The sequence below is a fragment of the Serinus canaria genome, chromosome 3 (assembly GCF_022539315.1).
Source record: "Serinus canaria isolate serCan28SL12 chromosome 3, serCan2020, whole genome shotgun sequence".
Classification (NCBI taxonomy): domain Eukaryota; kingdom Metazoa; phylum Chordata; class Aves; order Passeriformes; family Fringillidae; genus Serinus; species Serinus canaria.
In genome coordinates this window covers 30,664,398-30,683,792 of record NC_066316.1, presented here as the reverse complement: position 1 = coordinate 30,683,792, position 19,395 = coordinate 30,664,398, and the positions used below count along the sequence as shown (strand labels likewise).

The following is a 19,395-nucleotide window of genomic DNA, read 5'->3' as shown; positions in this document are numbered from 1 at the left end:
ATATGTCACAAGCCCATCTGTTGAGTCAAAGAAAGGGATGTCTCTAAAACTTAAAAAAAAGTCCAGAAAATTAAGCTGAATTCAAGCCAAAAGCAGCAAGTGTATGAAGTATTGCTGTGAGCTCAAATAAAAGGGTAAAGGGACTTAAATATACTGTAAACCAGATAATAATCTCCTGAAACTTCTTGCTCTCCACTTTCAATAGAGAAAAACTTTCTTAAATTTAACAAACTAAAACATTGTCAAATGTTCTTGTTCAGGCGGTTCCACTGTGCTCTTCAAAACCTGGAATTAAGTTAATTAAATTAATTATTCTTATCCAAATCATTATTCCAGCAGCTTTTAAGTGTGTTTGTTATGGAGCTTTGATGGTCTGCTTCCACAACTGTCCCAAAAAAAAAAAAAAAAAAAAATTATGTTGACAGATTTTCAGCCCTGAACATTGCACAACTGGCTGGAAGACAAAGCAGGGAGTTGCCTGTCTGCAGCATCCGATCAGGAGAACCATCTCCTCACTCTAAAATTCCAGCTGCCACAGGACTAACATTAACATTACCAATTCATTTTTAATACTTGTCACAAGCACTGAGGGAATGAAAAGTCTGTTTCAAGTTCAAAATGCAAGTTACAATTCAGAAATACACCTCTAGTGTATTTCACAGCTGGTGCCCCTTAGTACAATAGCTATTTAATGTTCTGTTTTCTTAAAAAGCTCCACAAAAGGTATCACAGTCCAAACACAAGCTGCCATCTCCACTCCCATCTTCAGAGGGGCAGAGGAAAAAAGCCCTTTTTTTTATTATGGGGGAGTTAGTGAAAGAAAGCTGCTTTTCATTTTCTGATGGACATACAAATAAGGAGAAATCAGCAGCAAAGCTGTGTAGAACTTTCATTAGAAAAGTACATCATGGCTTGCAATTCCCTCCTTTCCCTGGATTTCTATTTTTTTATGCACAAAATGCAGGTCATGCCCTTGAGCTTCTGCCAATGTTATGATTTTACAGAAGGGCCATGTGAATAACTGAGTGGTTCAATATGAAGTAAATGATGAAAGAACAAAATAAGAGGATGATTGTTGGTTCAAATGAGTTTGCTCTTTAGTAGGAACTGAATGCACCAACATTCTAAAAACAAAAACTTTCACCAGCTAAACATACCTTACTCATTAATTCAGATCATCTGAAAGTGCCCTTCCAATTTAATTTTTCTGAAATCTGAAGATAAACCAATTTTTAGTTAATTCACAAATGAGTTTAGAGACACATCACTCCACTTAAAATATTAAAGGTCTATTCGGAAAAAAAATTTTAAAAAAGTATCTAAGTACAGTTTTCAACTGAGGATCCAGTTCTTGTTTAGAGTTTTATTGCTATTTGAGTTGCAAATTCATCTTTGGCCCGGCAAAAGTAACAGCCACAAAGCAACCATAAACAGAGTAAGTACCTTCCAGCTGTTACAAAAACATATTTTGCTTTACTTTATAAAATAACTTTATCCTACTGTTTTTAAACCATTTGCAAAAGTTTTCTTCAGCAAGATTTATGCAGAGTTAAGCAAATGAAAAAAAACCAACCACTGAGTCTTCTATGCTACAATGCACACAAAGAACAACTGTCTGTCTAGCTGCCATTGCCTCCTGTCAAAACAAACATGAGGTCCAGCCCATGCCTTTCAATCTTCCTTGAGATCATGGGCTAGAATTGAAAATTACCCATAACACAATTCCATAACACAATTACTATTACTTTTGATAATACAGAGCCATCAGAGCACTATTATGACCAAGACAAAAGGGAACTTAGGCAAGCAGTCATTTTTGCCTCCACATCTGCATGTATAAGCAACAGTTAAGAGTGCCTAAAAAGTCCTACAGAACTTTTCACAACAGCATCACAACATTCAGCAGTCTGGCTGAAGTCTAAAAAAATCTTGGTGTTGTCTGTACACAGGAGGGATGTTTTTGCTTTATATATATATATTTTTTTTAATATTTTTTAATTAGCTGTATGCTTTCTGAGCTCCCATACCACCATTGCCTTATATACAACAGAAAACAGCTAAAGTTACTCAACATCAAACCTCTCCTCTAATCCTCTCGTCACCAAAACCAAGGCTATATAAGAATAAATATGGGAATGCTTTTTCCTTTGGAGCATTGTTGAAAATTTTTCTGGTTACATATTTGATACACGTAGTTATTCATTCTACGAGTTGCCACTAAGGTAAATCTCTGAATGTTGTTTTCTAATTGTGATCAGACAAAACATTTGGGCACCCCAAGCATTCCAACCAAACACCTGTATTTCATGTAGCTTGTGTTCTTCCATATATTGCCAAAACTTTTTTCTGAAGTCAAGCAGAAGAAGCCATGACAAAAAAGCAGCGAGGCAAGTCACTGTGTTCCACAGGTCAAAACACAGTATTCAGTAGTACACACTGAATACTCTCTAGTGACGAAATATAATGTGTTTCCACTTCAGATTAAATGAGATTTTAGGCAAAATAGAAAAAAAATAACAGACAGAAAAAATGATTTTGCTTAAACATATACAGTTGCAGCCAACAGGAACAAAGTGATACTGTTTCAACTTAATGCATTTTAGTTTCCAGGACAGACTCAGAAGAAAGAATGCATCTTCATCAGAAAATACATTTCTGACAGGAGAAATACACACAACATAGATCTTGACAGGAGTAAAATGCATTAGATAAATATTTAGTCTATTCGAAGCCTTTATCAAGTCTGTCCAGCTTCATGCATCTAGCCCCTCTTGCCATATCAATTATGTTGATCTCCTGTTTTAGCATAGTCTGCAGAGAATAAGACCAGAAGTTTTGTTGAAATTGGATTTAGTTACATCATATTTCAAAATATTTTGTAAAAATACTCTTCATGAATAAAAACTTTCAATACTTCTTTGAGGGACCAATGTCAGGAAATAGGACTCATAAAGCACAAACAATCCATTACAACAAAAAAATCAAATTATAGGAGTAAATATGATAAATAAATAGTGGTGTTCCATCTCCAGCTGGGTTTAAAACCACGACACATGGCAACAGAAATCAATGACAAATCTCGCATTAAATGAAGCAGAGCCGCGATTTTTGTTCTGTTTCCAGGAAACACAAATGCATTACATCAGTTGAGATGCACTTCCCATCACGATGACTCGACTGCAGAGTCCCTTGGTAAACGACACTTGAGAAGGAAAAAGCTACTGAAAACATCATTGACCTCTCCCACAGATGTTATGTATCTCTGCCTTGTGCATAGAGCACTAAAAAGCTTGGGACTACAAAGAAAATAGATCCATCATTAACAGAACCTCAATGCTATCCAGAGAAGATTCAACAACAAAGAAATTGATCCTTAAAGGTCAAAAGTAGCAAAATATGCAATTGCTTTACTGGCTTGTCAGCCACAAAACTTGCCCATACAAAAAAGATTTTGACCTTGTGATTAACTGTAATCAAATTTGACCGTACCATGCATGTGTCAGATGAGTTCATGAAAACCAGCAGCTGGAAAGATCCCAGCAGCATGAGCAAGTGTACACAGAAACTCTGCCCATCTTATGAGACAGCAGACATTCCAGGCAGCAAGAAAGACGTGGAGAAAGAAAAAGAAAAGAAAAAATATCAGGAATATTCAGACTTCAGATCTATTGACTACTCAGTTGATTGGGGTTTAGGGATTACTGGTCTTTGTCTTACTAAATTTGAGTTGAACAGGTGCAGAATTGAGCAGATTCATGGTGTTTCAGCAGAAAAACCAAGCAAGCAAAGTTGCTAAAATATGAAGACATACAAAATAGGAGAGCAGCATTTTGGATGGTACCCAAGTTATACACTGCTCTTAAAAAAGAAAGCATTATGTCAGTAAGATGACAATATTTGTATTGCAGCATTTTACCAAAATAATTCATAAATACATTTTGGTTTTCTTTTCAGAACAAGATTATTACCAAACAAGTCTGAGATAGACTGCTAAAAAATAACTAAATAAATCCCAAGTTTTACTTCAAAAGTTTCACTGAACTGCACATCAGATGATCAGTTGATAAAACTGAAGGACTCAGCAAGATTTTGACAGCCAAATGATCTAAAAGACATCAGTAAGTAAACATTTAACCTCCAGCAGTACAGGACAAGAAGTGACTGCTTCTGCATTTAAATGACAAAGTACACACTGAGTAGCAGCATAGGAAAGTATCAGTAACCATCATTTAGACTGATGATATATTACTTTACAGTCACTGTACAATTTGAAAGGTACTTATCTATTTCTCCTTATTTATACCCTTTACTCCTTCCAAAACCCAATAATTATCCTGAAGTTCAAGAGCTCTGATATATCTTCAGAAAGATTTCCCTACTGATGCAAGGATGCAGGTTTGAGTTATGAAAACATCTAGAGAAAACATTACATTGCCACAGAAGTTCTCCCTCAGTAGGCTTAATCTTTCACTTTTAAGCAACAGCACTGACTGTAGCACACTCAGTTGTGACCAGACCATACCAGTAAATACATAGGAGGAAGAAAGTATGTTCCTTCTTCCAGAAGAAAATCAGAAGAAAATTCATCACAAAAGGTGAAGTAAAACTGTCTCAAGTTCTAACGCTCGAGATCAATAAATGAGGCAAAAAATGGGAAGTGCCCAGCAAACTATGAATTGCAAATACAGTTGAGAAGCACCTAAATAACATCTTCTAGTTTGTCTTCTCTTTAATACGTTTTGTCCTCCCTTTCATTTTTTCCACCCTTGTCTTTTTTGTGATGGTGAGGTAATTTTGTCATTTGTATTGTTTTTACCATTTCTCACTTCATATTATATATAATGTTACCTGCTAAAACACTAATTCCTTCCTCAATTAAAATGTAACTTAGAAAAGTGGCAGTAGCAGAAATAGATGTAATCAGAACTAATAATTACCTCACACTTCATGTTTTCAATGCAAGAACATTTAAAGTGATTTCACCATTGCCCTTGAAGAGATTTATGTTTTTAATCCAAAGCCCCCAGATCCCCAGCATCTGGGAGCTGTTTCCAGAAAAAGACAGACACAAACACAATTAAGTCACAAGAAGCTACAGCAACATTCTGCTTGGATCATTACAATAATGTGGACCGACAGGGAGATCCCCAGTTTAGAAGCCATTCTGGCTCTGCCATTTTTCTACTTTGTAGCCACTCATCTATTTTGGTAAGGTTTCTCCAGCTGCTTGGAAAGATGACAGTGTTGCTCATTGCAACTTCCTGGTTTTGCAAACTTCCAGGTTTGTTGTGAGAACCAGTCTGTGCTCACTCAGTGCTTGGGGCAGGGGCTGGATAAGGGTGGTGGACATAATTATTTCAGGTTATCTCCAACCATTAACTGACTAAGAAAACAAACGAATGTTCTTGTACTTCTACCTAATTCCTTTCATTCCCATTCTTCAGTAATATGCAAGTGACAAGAGTTTATTACTGCCCCATTCCACAAAAAAAAAAAAAAAAAAAAAGATATAAAGGATTAGAGAGCATCCAAACGAGGAAAACAAAGATGGTGAAGGGCCTTGAGCTGAGGTCATTTGTCTGTTCAGCCTGGAGAAGAGGAGACTGAGGGGAGACCTCACTGCAGTCACAACTTCCTCATGAGAGGAAGCAGAGGAGCAGGCACTGATCTCTTCTCTGTGGTGCTCAGTGACAGGACTCAAGAGAATGGCCTGAAGCTGTGTCAGGGGAGGTTTAGGTTGGATATTAGGAAAAGGTTCTTTACCCAGAGGGTGATGTGGCACTAGAAGAGCTCCCCGGGCAAATGGTCTCAGCACCAGCCTGACAGAGCTCAAGAAGTATTTGGACAATGTTCTCAGGCACGTAGATAATGCTCTCAGGCTTGATATATTTCTGGTGGTTGTTCTGTGCAAGGTCAGGAGACAGACTCAATGGTCTTGCAGGTCCTTTGCAACTCAGGATATTCTATGATTCTGTGAAATAAAATTATTTCATGCCCACAAAACCTTCATGCAACCACCACCAGTGGAAAAAGTGGAAAAGCCCAAAAGCCCAAAAGAAAAATAGCAATTCCATCTCTGTAAAATGTCTTCATGGTAGAATTAGAAGGATTTGGGGGTTGCTACAAAAAGAAAAAAAAAAAAAAAGAAGATACCAAGTAACACTTCCTATCAACATCATGCACATTCTGGGCTGTGGAAAGTACTGGTCAAAGAAACAAAAGTCCTGTAAGGGAAAAAAAAAAAAAAACCCACACTACCAAACCAAAAAAAAAAAAACAAAAAAAAAAAAAAAACAACATCTGAGATTATAAGTAGAAACCTTCATAAAGCTGACTTCCAAGATGGCAAAGTTTACGTTAAATAGATCATGCTATATCCTCACCTTCCATATTAAATAATGTATTTTAAACATACACTTCTAAGCTGTAAACCTGCCTGCACAAGGGGAGGAGTACTTATGTATGGAAAAAGCAGCATTAAGGAGGAAGAATTCAGCCAATTTTTAAAAAAGGAGGGTTAGTTTATGTGAACTTCAAGTGACCATGAAACGATGGCGTCAGTGTACCAAGCACAGCCAGCCAAGTTGATCTAAGATGAGCTGCTGCTGAAAGGGGTTATCCTGTCATCAGCTCCCAGCAACAGGCTGACGTGTCACCAGGCTTCCCATCAGCACCAGTGACCCTTTGACTCCACATATTCAACTTCCTGAACTTATTCAGGAAGTGAACTATTAGAAAACTTACTGTACACCAGAGAGAGTCAGCAAGCACCTAACGTATCTCAGCCTCCTGGAACAGCCTGCTTTGGGATCAGACATGTTCCAGAATTAATAGACAGAAAGGGGAATGAAGCCAGGCAGTGTAACAGTTTATGCCCTCATTGCTCCTAACAGCCTTTTGCAATCTGCTTCTAGAGATTACCAGCACACGAGTAGGACCCAAGGTCACCTTTGCAGTTCTTCATCCACCACAGCAGCCTACAGCTCAGTAAGTCAGCAGACCTTCACCTCTGCGTGGATCACAGGTTAGGAAGCCAAACAATGTGCCTGAGCCTTTTTCCTGCTACCTCTGCTGAGCTGGCAGTGACTTCAAGCAAAGAAGCACAGGTTAACTATCTCAGTTGCCAATAGTAGAACTGCCAGAGCTCATAAGTGACATCTAAAACATACCAAAACTCATAAGGGTTTAATCTAATATTAAAGTTTTTATAAAGGATTTAAAATCAGTTTGTCAACTCAAGTTTCATTTCCAAAGAGAAGTTCAGAACAGAACTATATTTAAACAAAGCTTAAACAATTTCTGTTCTGGCAAAAGAATTCAAAAATTCCAATATTGCTTAATATAACTGTGCAATTGTTTTCATGTTCTCTTTTCAATTTTGATATATATAGCAAATTTCAACTTCCTTACCATTCCTCCCCTCAGCTCCATAAACAGCAAAAGAATTGTGAAACAAGAGAAACAAAAACCTCCTTTTTAGAAGTGCTTGGGAAGAAGTGTTTCTTGGCACAGCAGAATGGTTAGTTGCTTTGATTCAAACACAAGTTGTTAAAACAAGATGTTGCGAAGTGCTAAGAGAGTAGTTCAACATAATTTTTAAAGAAGTACAGACAGCTGAATGAAGAAAAACAAACAAAAAATTAGCCTTGCAGTCAAATCAGAAGGTAACACCTGCAACATCATCTTGTAAACAAGAACCAAGGCTTGTCACGGACAAGTACGAGGTCACCATCATCAAAGCAGCCAGCCACAGGGATGTTAGCTATACTCACAACATATCCACAGCCAGAGCCACCCAAGGCCAACCATGCTAAAAGACACAGAAGGGCATGTGCTCTAAGTGTAGCCAGAATTACACTTTATTAAACTGCTGGGAAAAAAAAAAAAAGAAAAGAAATAAATAGGAACAAGGTAGATCAGTTACTAAACTATAATTAAAGCATTAAAAAAAAAAAAAAAGAAAAGAAATACAAAGAAAGGAAATAAAAACCACATGGGGTAGAACAGTAAAACTTTTAGAGAGACCTTAAAAAACAATGGTAAGGACAGTCTCAGCTGGCATAAACAAAATTTGTCAAATAGCAGCTGGATATTCATAAAGATAATATTAAGCTGCAAAATGTTAAGAAATAAATTAAAACATTATCTGTCAACACATTCATAAAGTATATAAGATTCACCATGTACACTTGTTACTAAGGAGGAAAAAGTTAATATTTAAGCAGAAAGAAAGCATTTATGACATTAAAAAGCAAAATAACACTCATACTTAAAAAACGGTAATCTTTTACTTCAGTCAAATCTTATACTTCATTAAAGAGATTCCCTTGAAATTTGATAATTTGCTGGAAGATATTTACATATCAAGCCTTTCATCTACCCCAAAGGAAACCTCTTAAAGTTTATAAATAGCTTTCCCTATAAGGATGAACATTTTCTTCTGCTGTAATTGCATTCCTTTGAGTAATAAAAATGTTAAACTCCTCTTACTATTCCAGTCTTCTCCCTAATCTATTCCTGATTTTTGTCCCTTCAGTACAGCTATCATAGATGGACAAGTCTCCACCATCTTTCATTAACTTAAGATACATAATATGACCACACACACTTCATTCATCCTTGTCAAGTGACCAACTTTGTGTCTTCTTGTTCTCCTATGAACATTCATTTACACATTTTAGTCACAGCTTCCAAAGATCCTTTCAAAGCAGCAAGTCCAGGAAACAAAGACAAAAAATAGAAATAATTGTGCTGACTCAGGCAGCAAGCCATGGCCTCCAATATGGTCCCTTATTCACTGCATGCCTCTTTCATTCAGGACTTGGTAGAACCTGTGGTTCATTCCTTAACACAACTTGGTGTGAAGAAGCAAGGTCTGCCTACTGCCACAAACACTTTAGACAGTTTGGTTCCTCTGCTGCTCCATAGAACTATGTCCCTAAACAAGGAATTAAAACAGCCCAGAGCTTGATCTTGAACCACAAAGTACAGGGCATGACAAAGCTAAAATCTTATCCTTTCATAAGGTGGGAAGATCCAAGTATAACTCCCAGCGCTTTTTGGGAACAGCCTGCATTTGATTACTCCCAACACACATCAATTAGGCAAAGTCTAAACTGGATCAAGGAGCTCACTAAAAATTAAGCAGAATAGACAGGACTAAAGCTTGAGCCCACATCCTCTGTGCTTAGTTCAAAAAGTATGAGCATTGCATATAGCTCCAACAAAAGTCCAAAAAAGGTCTGAAAGAAACACGCAATCTACAAGCACATTCCTACCCACAAAAAGTCTATGAAAGTTCCTGCAACATGCCAAATGATCCTGTTCTCTCTCCCATCACAAGAGCTAAGCCAGAAATTGTACTGTTCTATAAACATTGGAGACTGCAGGTCAGCCATTCTCTCTGATGTCTCAAAGCACTACTCAAAACAACACCTCTAATCCCAAGACCTTCTTGCTTTCATAGTCATCAGCTGAAGGCCACAAAACTACATTAAACACTTAAGATCCATGAAAAAAGCAGCTTCCAACAGCAGTTGTCTCAGGAGTCTGTACTGGTGAAAAGTGAAGCCTGAATAACAGGAACATTGGGACACATCCACACAGAAGCAATTTGCTCTCAAGAGTGAGACACGGAAGCCTGGCACAACGAAACCTGAGCATATTAGCTAAGGCAGTGCCTGTTTTGAGAACAGATGAGTTCAGTTTCCTGTTACATCAAACAGTAACTTTCATTAGTCCTACGTGTGCTCAAAAAAAAAAGCAAGATGAAAAAATTTCTACTGACATCACACTTAGGGCTGGGCAGTGGCGGATTAGGAAATACAATGAGTCACTGCAAATACAGAACACATCATGAGCATTTTCAAACTACCATGCAAAATCTCTTCTCACCAAAAAAAAAATCCAGATAATACTGTTTAAGTGAACCATACCAGAATAAGAAAAAAAGTGCCATAGTGCCTTCACACAACAGAAGTGGTTGAGGGAAACAAAAACACTGTAAAAAGGACAGTATAAAACACCAGACCACTGCAGGAAGAAAAAAAAGCAGCACAACTCAGCAATCAAGAAGGAAACATCAGCTAAAATAAGCTTATGGGTGGACAAGGGAAAAGGAATATAAAACTGAAATTACAATATAACTGAAAGACAGGCATGCAAAGAAAGGACAGCCGACAGAGCTATGCTCCAAAAAAGAATTCACTCTAGAGAAGCTGCCAAGGTATTTGTATATGCATAAAAGAAAACCAAAATATAAACACAAAAAACCCAGTGTAAGTAAAAGAATGGGTTATCATAAACTCAACTGCTATGTGTTGGCAAAAAAATAGTGAAATACTGGGATACTTTTTTTTTTTTTTTAAGACCAAGTCAAAGACCTTTAGAAGAAAAGGAAGTAGCTTCACCCAGTTTGGAAGCAAATAAAATAAGACACTATAGAAGAAATATAATGGAGATATAAAAACTAGGCAGTGAGGAATACTACAAAAGAATAAAAAGGATGCACATTTAGCCACCATAATTCAGGTTAAACATCTTATTCTCTGAACCACAATGTTGCAAAAGTGCTACTAAAATACACAAGACAATGAAAGTGGCTTCTTTCCTGCCAGTGGGGAAATTTCCCCACAGGGTGAAGTAAAGCAAACAGTGTTACTAAGGTAAGCATAGCAGTGCTTGTCAGCAACTACAAATACCTGCTATTTGGGGTATGTGTGGGTCAGAAGAATTAGAGATGTGAGGTTTCTGTACAAAGTTATTAGAACTTCAAATGCAGAAGTTTCCTTTTCTTTAGGAAGTATTTGTGGCTTGACATTAGGGGATTTCTTTTTGATGCAAGTGGAAGGAGAGAGGAAGGAAGAATGCTGAAATTATTATCAGCTGAATAAACTTTGGTAAGAGAAATACAGCTCTGGTGCATGGGAGTTGGCTGATAATGCAGAAACAACTAATCAGATCAATAAGTGCTAATGAAAACATTAAAAGTTTTCAGATGAAAGGTGGATTAACTGGTGTCAGACCCTGACAATCTCTTCTTTGGGTCCCAGCACCAAAGAAGGCCAGATCACTACTGCTGCTTCTACATTGAGATTTTTTATTATCATTTTCATTAAATATCAATAACATTGATATCTACAGATTTTCTGAAGGCAGTGAATAATATTCAAAAGCTTTCTCTTTTAGCATCCTTGAGCCAGAACTACTTAGGAAAGTCTTCAAGTGATATACTGACCACAGCTATAGTCCTTTTGAGCCACAAGATTTGGTATCTCTTAATGATGTGACATTTTATTGTCAAAAATCTCACTCAGACTAAAACTTGCTATCAATGTGTTTTCCAAAAAAATATGAAATTTTTAAAACGAATATTTTTTGTTCCTAATGCCACCTGTGACAAGATGCTTAGGAGCTGGAATTAGAAAGCTTCCTGTGGCAACAAATCAGTGTGAAAAGGTATATTAAAAGAATTTTGAAACCAAGGAGTTCTTTTTAAGCATGTAGATCATTTTTTAAACTAATTCATATGCTTGCCAAGTTTGTTTCTTAAGTCATAATTAGCATACCTGAATGTTGAAATAAAGCATGCTTAGAGTACACTAAGCTAAAGACGAATGCATGACTTTCCTGTAAAAATTTACAACTTTTTAATGAAATTGTCCTTCTCTCCTCAATCACATCATGAGCATTGTGGAATGTTCATCTGCTACCAAAGTCATGGTGGCGAGGCTGTTACCTGCCTTTTGAACGGCCTCATTTGAGTGTGCAACACATCATTAGATTGTCTGGCATAGCAGGAGCCAAAGTCTTCAATAAACACCAGCCAGGCTGGTTCCTCCCACAGTAATTATGACAGCTTGACAAGAAGTGATGAAGAAACCACAGAAATATGACACTTTCTCACCAGCTTTTAAGAGGGGACAAAGATGGCAAGGGAAGCCCACATGTCAGGATGAAAATCCTGTGTCCTCACCTTGAAACAAATTAGGGGGGGAAAAAAAGCATCATTTAACAGCAGAGCTCAAAGCTGAGACTTGATTCCACACAGTTGCCAGGTTCAACTGCATAGACTTGTCACATCCCCAAGCCAAGCTTGCCTGAGCTGCGAGAGCCGCCAGAAAGTGAAGGCAGCCGCGCTCTCGGAGCTGTCAATCAGTAGGTGGCACTCTTCAAACTCCGACCGGGGGAAGCCAAGCACCGGCACAAGCCAGGACACACTACCGAGCAGCCTGGAACTTCAGGAGGAATACCAACAAGCAATACTGAACTGTTTTCGCCATAACCCATGGGAAATGCAATGGCTTCATTTCTATAATACATAAAGCAACGCTTGTATATAATCTTTGATGTTCCTAGAAATTACAATTTTTGGGTGCTATAAATACTTTGGATGAACACTATTCTACGCTACTGTAACAAAATCAGTACCTTAAGAAATTATCCCTTACATCTCCAGAACACTTTGAGTGCAGCATTGTAGCTAATTATGTAGAAGGAAGTCAAACTCATGACTGAATTTTATCTTTTTTTTCATTTAACAAAAGATAGCATAACTACTTGTGTGTTATCACAGCTGTTCTTCAAAGCTGGACAATAAATTTGTTACGACAAAGGAAACAGATAAACAAATAGTTTGGAACAATATATGAATTGTTATTTCGGTGAAATTTACTAGTGAAGATGGGACCAACACACCCAAAGATCCAACTGTTTTTAGGACAGGAGTTAAAATCAATACAAGATATATAACAAAAATGGAAACACTGTTCCATTAAAAAAAAAGTGTCAGACTTCCCATTCCTGCAAATCATGTTTCTTCATTTAACAATTACACTTTAAAAAAATATACATATCAATGCACTTAACTACTTATTTGATAAAACAGTAAAAGAAAAAGCAGATTTAATAACAATGTTCAAGTACAGGTACTTGTAATTGAAACAGCCAGCAGAGGGAGTATAAAAACAATTTTAAAACCCTCAAACAGCCTTTTTTCTTTATATATATATATATTTTACTTATGATTTAGCTTTCTTTTAGAGTACAATAATAGTACCAACAGTGCAACCATTTTAATATTGTAAAACAAACAAAAATCAAATACTCAAGCATTAAACAGAATTATTTGAAACTCAAATACTTTTTAAAGTGGCGTTAAAAAAATGAGCTGATACTAAACTCAATCTGAAATACAATTTTAAACACAAGCAAGGTTAACATTAGTCAACAAGCTGCCTAAGCCATATCCAAGTTCAAAATCCACTCACTCACAGACTCTCATTCTTAACTTTCTCTCTCATTCTTAACTTTCTAAGTCCATGATTCCATAATATTGAGAGAACATTGGTTAAAATATATTTGTATTAGAAAATGGCACAGAATCTTAAAACTGAAGTTACTGCTGTACTGATCTGTACAATGGATGACATAAGAGCAAGACAGCCAGGTATATGCCCTAGATCATTAATGCATTAAGAACTCACATAACTGTTTCAAAATCAAGTCACTAAATCACCCACATGTTGAATAAAAACACATCTTTACACTTCAGGTTTTCACCATGTCCAGCTGATGAGGGTGGCTTAAACATGAGCAAAAAGGAAAAGGACACAAAGGGGGTGAATGAAGCTGCCAGCCTTGTGTTAGAATTTTAAATAAGCTGCCATCCTCCTCACACAAGTGGCAAAAAGAAACCATCTCCCAACTCATATAAACTGTCCCACTGTGCATAATCAGACCTTCCACAGTTCATCTCACAGGAGGAGCAAGGTTACTGAGTTACCAGGGAAGGCATTACCTCCTCTCTCAAGGCTTATGAGCGCTAGGTACTCCCAAACCATCAGGCACAGGCAGCAGAGCTGAGGAGTCAAAGGGACAGAACATTAGATATTCCAAATGTAAACTGCATGTTTTACAGCAAACCATTTGTAAAAATACCTGACTTGGAAAAGCAAGCCTTTCTCCACCCTTAACTGCTCGTGCTTGCATGGTTTTCATTACCTTTCCATGCCATTCCTTGCTGTCTGCCCTATGTATTTTTCTGTTATCCCACTAAGTAGAGTGGCAGTGCTGCAGATCAGGATACATGGTGTTCCTATACATTAATGAAAAATGTGAAACACCAGTTGTGATGGGAGCTGTTGAGTGACATCACTTATCATAACTATATCCTACTTTAGTGATAATTTTGCTTTCAATTAACCAGGAGTCAGAATCCATGGGGTGAAAACCAGAGACAATTTCACTTCTTACATATTCTAAATTTTAAGCATGATTTAATTGGAAAACCAAATTCTGTCCACCTTCACACACAGGATTCATTGCTGAAGATCAGAATCTAACTTAGAACAGCCTGACTGCAAAAAATCAATACATAGACCAGGAAAAACAAGACTCAAGACAAGATTAACTTCTCCATTAGATCATGTAACAGGAATACTTTTGACGTGATTTAAATTTTAATTGCTATTTTCTTCCTGAACAACATATCTTACATGTATTCTTTCTTAGAGTGCTGCTTAATCAGAAAGTCTTAGCATGTGGCATATGAAAGAATGGACTAAAACAGCCAGAAAAAAGATAACTGTAGACAACAAAAATACACTGATAATTCTCTGACAAGCAGAAAGCCCACACAGTGTAAGGAACTCATACTTGCCAGTAGACTTATGGGACACAGATGACATATGCTACACCTGCATCATGAAAGAAGACCTGGAATGTGGAAGGAAGATGGGATGCTCCCCTAAAGGCAAGACATTTCCTGGAAACCTGAAATACTGGAATACCTGGCAACTTGCAGTTTTCTAAATATGACAGAACTCCCCTGGAGTATTGATCCAGGATGTTCAATACTAAAAGTTTCCTAAAACACTGTGTTATGCACCAAGATTTTAAACAGTTAAGAAAAACAACATACACCACAAAAAGTTCATATAAGCTTCTGCAGTCCAGTGTTTCATTAGAAATTTTAATAAGAGAAATTGCCAGATATGGCACAAAGTGAGTATTGCAGAACCTAAAATTTTAATAAGAATAACCTTTTAACAAAATCCTAACTGGAGAACATGCAAGTCAGAAGAGCTGAGATGAAAGAAGGAATACATTTCTAGTAATTTCACTGTTTTCCACTCTTGAGGATTCTGTTATGCCACTTTTAAACCTCTCCAGGAGGACTCATCCCAGTTCTCTTCCCTACAGAACCCCTCAGGTTCCCTGCAAAAATATTTAGGCTCTCTTTTTTTGTCTTTAAAGTCAAAGAGCATATATATGCACATGGATATGATTTAGAACTTAAAATACAATTCAGGAAACAAAAGCTATGAGACACAGCACATTATCTTCATTATTTTACATGATCTCATCCTCTTCAAAACAATGATAGCCTTCCGGCTGCACTGTAACCAGGAGGACTGTGCACAGCACTCCAAACAGTTGGACAAGTGCTCTTTGCAGTAGCTGCACTGGAACTGAATAGTATCTTGTTTGACTTCCCTCCCCTCCTTTTTTCAGCCTGGTTTCCTAAAGAAATCAGATTTATGCAATCACTCGGGGAGGGAGGGAAGGGTACACATATGTACATATGCACGGCATGTCAATGTCTGATCTCACTAATACCTGTTGAGTCCATTGGTCAGTTTCAATCACACTCAAAAGAGGAGCAGAGAATTTCAGACTTTAAAGATCTTGAAAGTTTCATGAGCATGGGCTGCGGAGTATGGAAAAGTGTTTCCACAGAGAGAGGCTGCATGTCTTCTTAGACGTCAGTAAACTCACAGGGGAAAGAATAGTTCTGCTCCTTTCCTGCCTGCCGGAAAATCTTCAGTCAGAGGTCACAGTCAGTGAAAGAAAACCAAATTTCTAGTGTTCAAGAGTTCATAAAGTAGCTTAAGTTGAATTTGCTACTGCTTTTAATGCTGTTTTGAACAAAGCTGATGTTTTCCACATCATCTTTTTCCTGGTCTGGCATAGGAGTGCATTGCCCTACATGATACACATTCCCTCATTCGGTTCTTTGCTCTCAAGACCACTTATTTTAAAACATCAGCATTGTACCCCTGTTAATGAAAGAAAATTAAAACTGGAAGAGTTTAGGATTCCCTTCAGGTCTCAAGACTAAACAAGTATGTGGCTCTGTGCCATAATCAACTATTGAATGAAGTTGAAAAAAGACAGTGCAGCAAATATAATAATCATCTTTATTCACCACTACTCTGGAAGACAAGTACTACTACACTTGCAGGCTCTTGTGCTTAAGACAGCAGTAAGTAATAAAACAGATAATGAGGTTTCAGTAGACATCTCTGTAGCTCTTCTTACATGTCCCCAATGAACCATACACGGTTCACCTGTATCCAAAAAGCCACCTATAACAAAGTATACTAACAGAATAAAATTCAAGTCTAGGGACACCTTAAGGCATAGATCCACAAACTAAGGAGCTGTCACAAGAAGAAAATACAGCCACAGCTGATAGAAGTCACCCTGAGCATCAAAATACTAGGAAAAAAAAAAAAAGTACCCTATAAAAAAAATATATATAATATGTATATTTCAGCCCTGATACATGCACTGCTTGTAAATTCTTTAGTCCCGTGACCACACCGAAGCCCAGCACATTTCCCGGCGGGGTGCTGGAACTGAGGGCTAGGGGGGGACAGGGGCAGGCAGAGCCCGGGAGGATTCGACCCGAAGCCCCGGCCGTTGCGGGGACACCCCAACCCCGGGGCGCGCACCCGGCGGGGCGCGGCGTGCCGGGGAAGCGCCTTGGAGGCGGAGGGCGAGACACCCGAGTGGCAGCCGGGCCGCACGTCCCTGCGAGCGGGGAGTTTGTGCCGTGCGAAGCCTCCTCCCCGCTCCCACAGCCCGCCGCAGGGCTCGGGCCGCTCCCGCCGGGCTCCCCCGGCCAGCACGGGGAGGGCACTCGCCGAGCCCCGCACCCAGAGGAGGCCGAGCTCCGGCCCCACTCCCGCCTGCCGGCACGGGGCGACCGCGGCCCCGCGCCCTTCCCCCGCGATCAGGCTCGGTGGGAGCCGGCGAGGCTTTGGGAACGGCTGGCTGCGGGGAACCCTTTGTGGAGCGCCTCAATCCCCCCTTTATTCTGCCCTCCCCGCCAGCCGGTCACTATCCCCGTTCCGGCGCCAGCCCCTCGTAGCATGGAGCACATGTTTCCTCTCGGGCTCCTGGCCCGCCTTACAACGAGCCACGGCCAGGGGAAGGCGGCACCCGGTACCTAAGCCGAATCAGAAATATGGAATGTGAACGCGCGTGGCAGATCTGACGGGGGATGCAGAAAGAAGCGATCCATTTCACCCTTTTCGGTCCTCCGCTGCCGCTTTTCTGTCAATTGCCGATACCATAATGCTTCCTTACTGCCTGTTCAAGTAAGTAGGGAGGACAGTCTCCATTCCTCTACGTGTCATTCCTGAGCAAATTAAGCATGTACCAGGCAAAAGGCTGACATACATACAACGTAGAGTTGTCTGATACCGGAATGATGCCGAAATCCTCGAGGCGTTAACAGCCAGCTCCCACAAAGAGCACTCAATTACATCCAGCATCTCCTTTGTCCGTGCATCCTCAATACACACCCGGCCGCTCCTCCATGCGTCCACGCACGCCCCACGTATACGGCCCCTTTGTGTCCTCGCCTCCCCCCCCACTCACAAAGAAATACCCTTTCCACAAGGCATGCACCCAGCCTCGGACATAGCCCTTCGCCTTTCCCCGAGACACGCGGGACCCGCCGCCGGGCACAGCGCTCCGGTACCTACTTGTATTCAAGAAACAGTCCGTAAACCTCCTAAAGCAGCTTGCAGAATTAGATCCATCTTCCATGTCTGGCCCTAGGAGTAGGGGAGACGAGAAGGAGAAGAAGGCGCCTCTCTGCCGCTGCTGCCGCCTAGGAGTCCTGCTCCCGCCGGGGCCGTCGCCTCCTCGGATCCCGTCGCCGCGGGCTGCTGCTGCTGCTGCAGCACCGAGGGAATTGCAGGACCACGGGAGAGAGGCGGCTGGGGAGAGGAGGAGCCGGGAGTGGTGCTGCCGGGGGCCGCCGGCTGCGAAACGGAGCAGCAAGCCCTGGATGGAGGAAGAACAGAAGAGTCTCCTCCTGCCGCTGCCGCCTGGATGGGCGATCAAGTGAGCTGCTGCTGCTGCTCCGCCAACATCTCTTCCTCCTCCTCCTCCTCCTCCTCCACCTCCTCCTGCCGCTCTCGCTGCCTCTCCTCCTCCTTCCCTCCCTTGGAGACTTGTGAGGTTAAAGGAAAATGAGGAGGGGAAACGAGGAGGCGGCGGCAAGAAATAAAAAGAAGATGGAGAAGCGTAGGAGAAGGAGGGGATTGGAACGAGAAAAGGAGCCGCTGCCGCTCTAGAGACGATGCTGGAGGAGACGGCGGAGGAGGCTGTGCCTGTAGCGCGGCTCCTGCTGCTGCTGGTGGTTGTTAGGAGGAGAGAGAGGGAGCTGCAGGCAGCCGAGTCGCCTCCAGGAGCGGGGGGAGGAGGAGGAGACCCGCCGCTGCCTCCACCTCCACCGCTCTGGCCATGGGAGTGGAGCGGGCGGCTGCCGGAGCCGGGCTTTTCCCCGAGCGCTGCAGTTAGGGGGGCCGAGGGGCGGGATAAGATCCGCTTCTCCGGGTTGGACATGCTTCCGCTCTTCCCTCCCTTTCGCGGTAGTTTAAGGCAGGACGTCTAGCAGAGATACAGGAGTAAAGCGAAAGGGGAAGCTGGAAAAGGACGGAGCCAAACAAGGGGCAACCGCGGATCGGTCCTGCGTTCCCTCCGGCAACTCCCGGGCAGTATTTCCTCCGCACCCCGGCTCCCCGCCCTCATAAAATCCTTACATTTCCGTTCCCCCTTTAGGCCAGAGGGGACAGGGCGCTACTGACCGCCAAGCGGTTTCAATCCTCTTTAAAGTCCGCTTTTCCCCATGCTCCCACCTCGCATTCAAAGCAAGAAAACAGCAACAATCTGTATTTTCTTCGAGCGAGGCGAATATTGCCCCGTATGTGCGCGCTCGCCTGCAAAGAGGCAGATACAGTCACTGCAGTGCCGCTTCCACACCAGCCCCGGCCGCCAGAAAACGCCCACTGGCGGAGCCAGCGCTTCCCAGGCTCCCTCCCTGCTCCCTCCCTTCCTCTCACTGCTAGGCGCGCACACGGGAGCTACAGCACAGCGGCTACCTAAAGGGAAAGCGGGGAGAAACACGAGGAAAAGATCCTCCCTATGCGGTGTCATTATTTTAAACATACATTTCCAGCTGCTGAGATGAAAATGCGGACGCCCTGCTAATCCTGGGCTGCAGACACCAGAGAGCTGCCCCTCCGTTTCTGTGGGGCATCCAACACCATTTCCGCGCGAAGATGCGCAGACCCTCCCCGACGCTCAGCATCACACGTG

At 41.0% G+C, this 19,395-nt stretch overlaps 1 protein-coding gene across 1 annotated transcript in view; it reads right to left on the bottom strand.

Annotated features, from left to right (window-relative positions):
• PDE10A (phosphodiesterase 10A) overlaps positions 1-19,064 on the bottom strand; it is a 168,038-nt gene extending 148,974 nt beyond the window's left edge. Inside the window, exon 1 of the mRNA XM_030236088.2 lies at positions 17,775-19,064. Coding sequence (XP_030091948.1) covers positions 17,775-18,642 — 868 coding nt within the window. The 5' untranslated portion in view covers positions 18,643-19,064. The remainder of the gene's footprint in view (positions 1-17,774) is intronic.
• Positions 19,065-19,395: the final 331 nt, after the last annotated feature.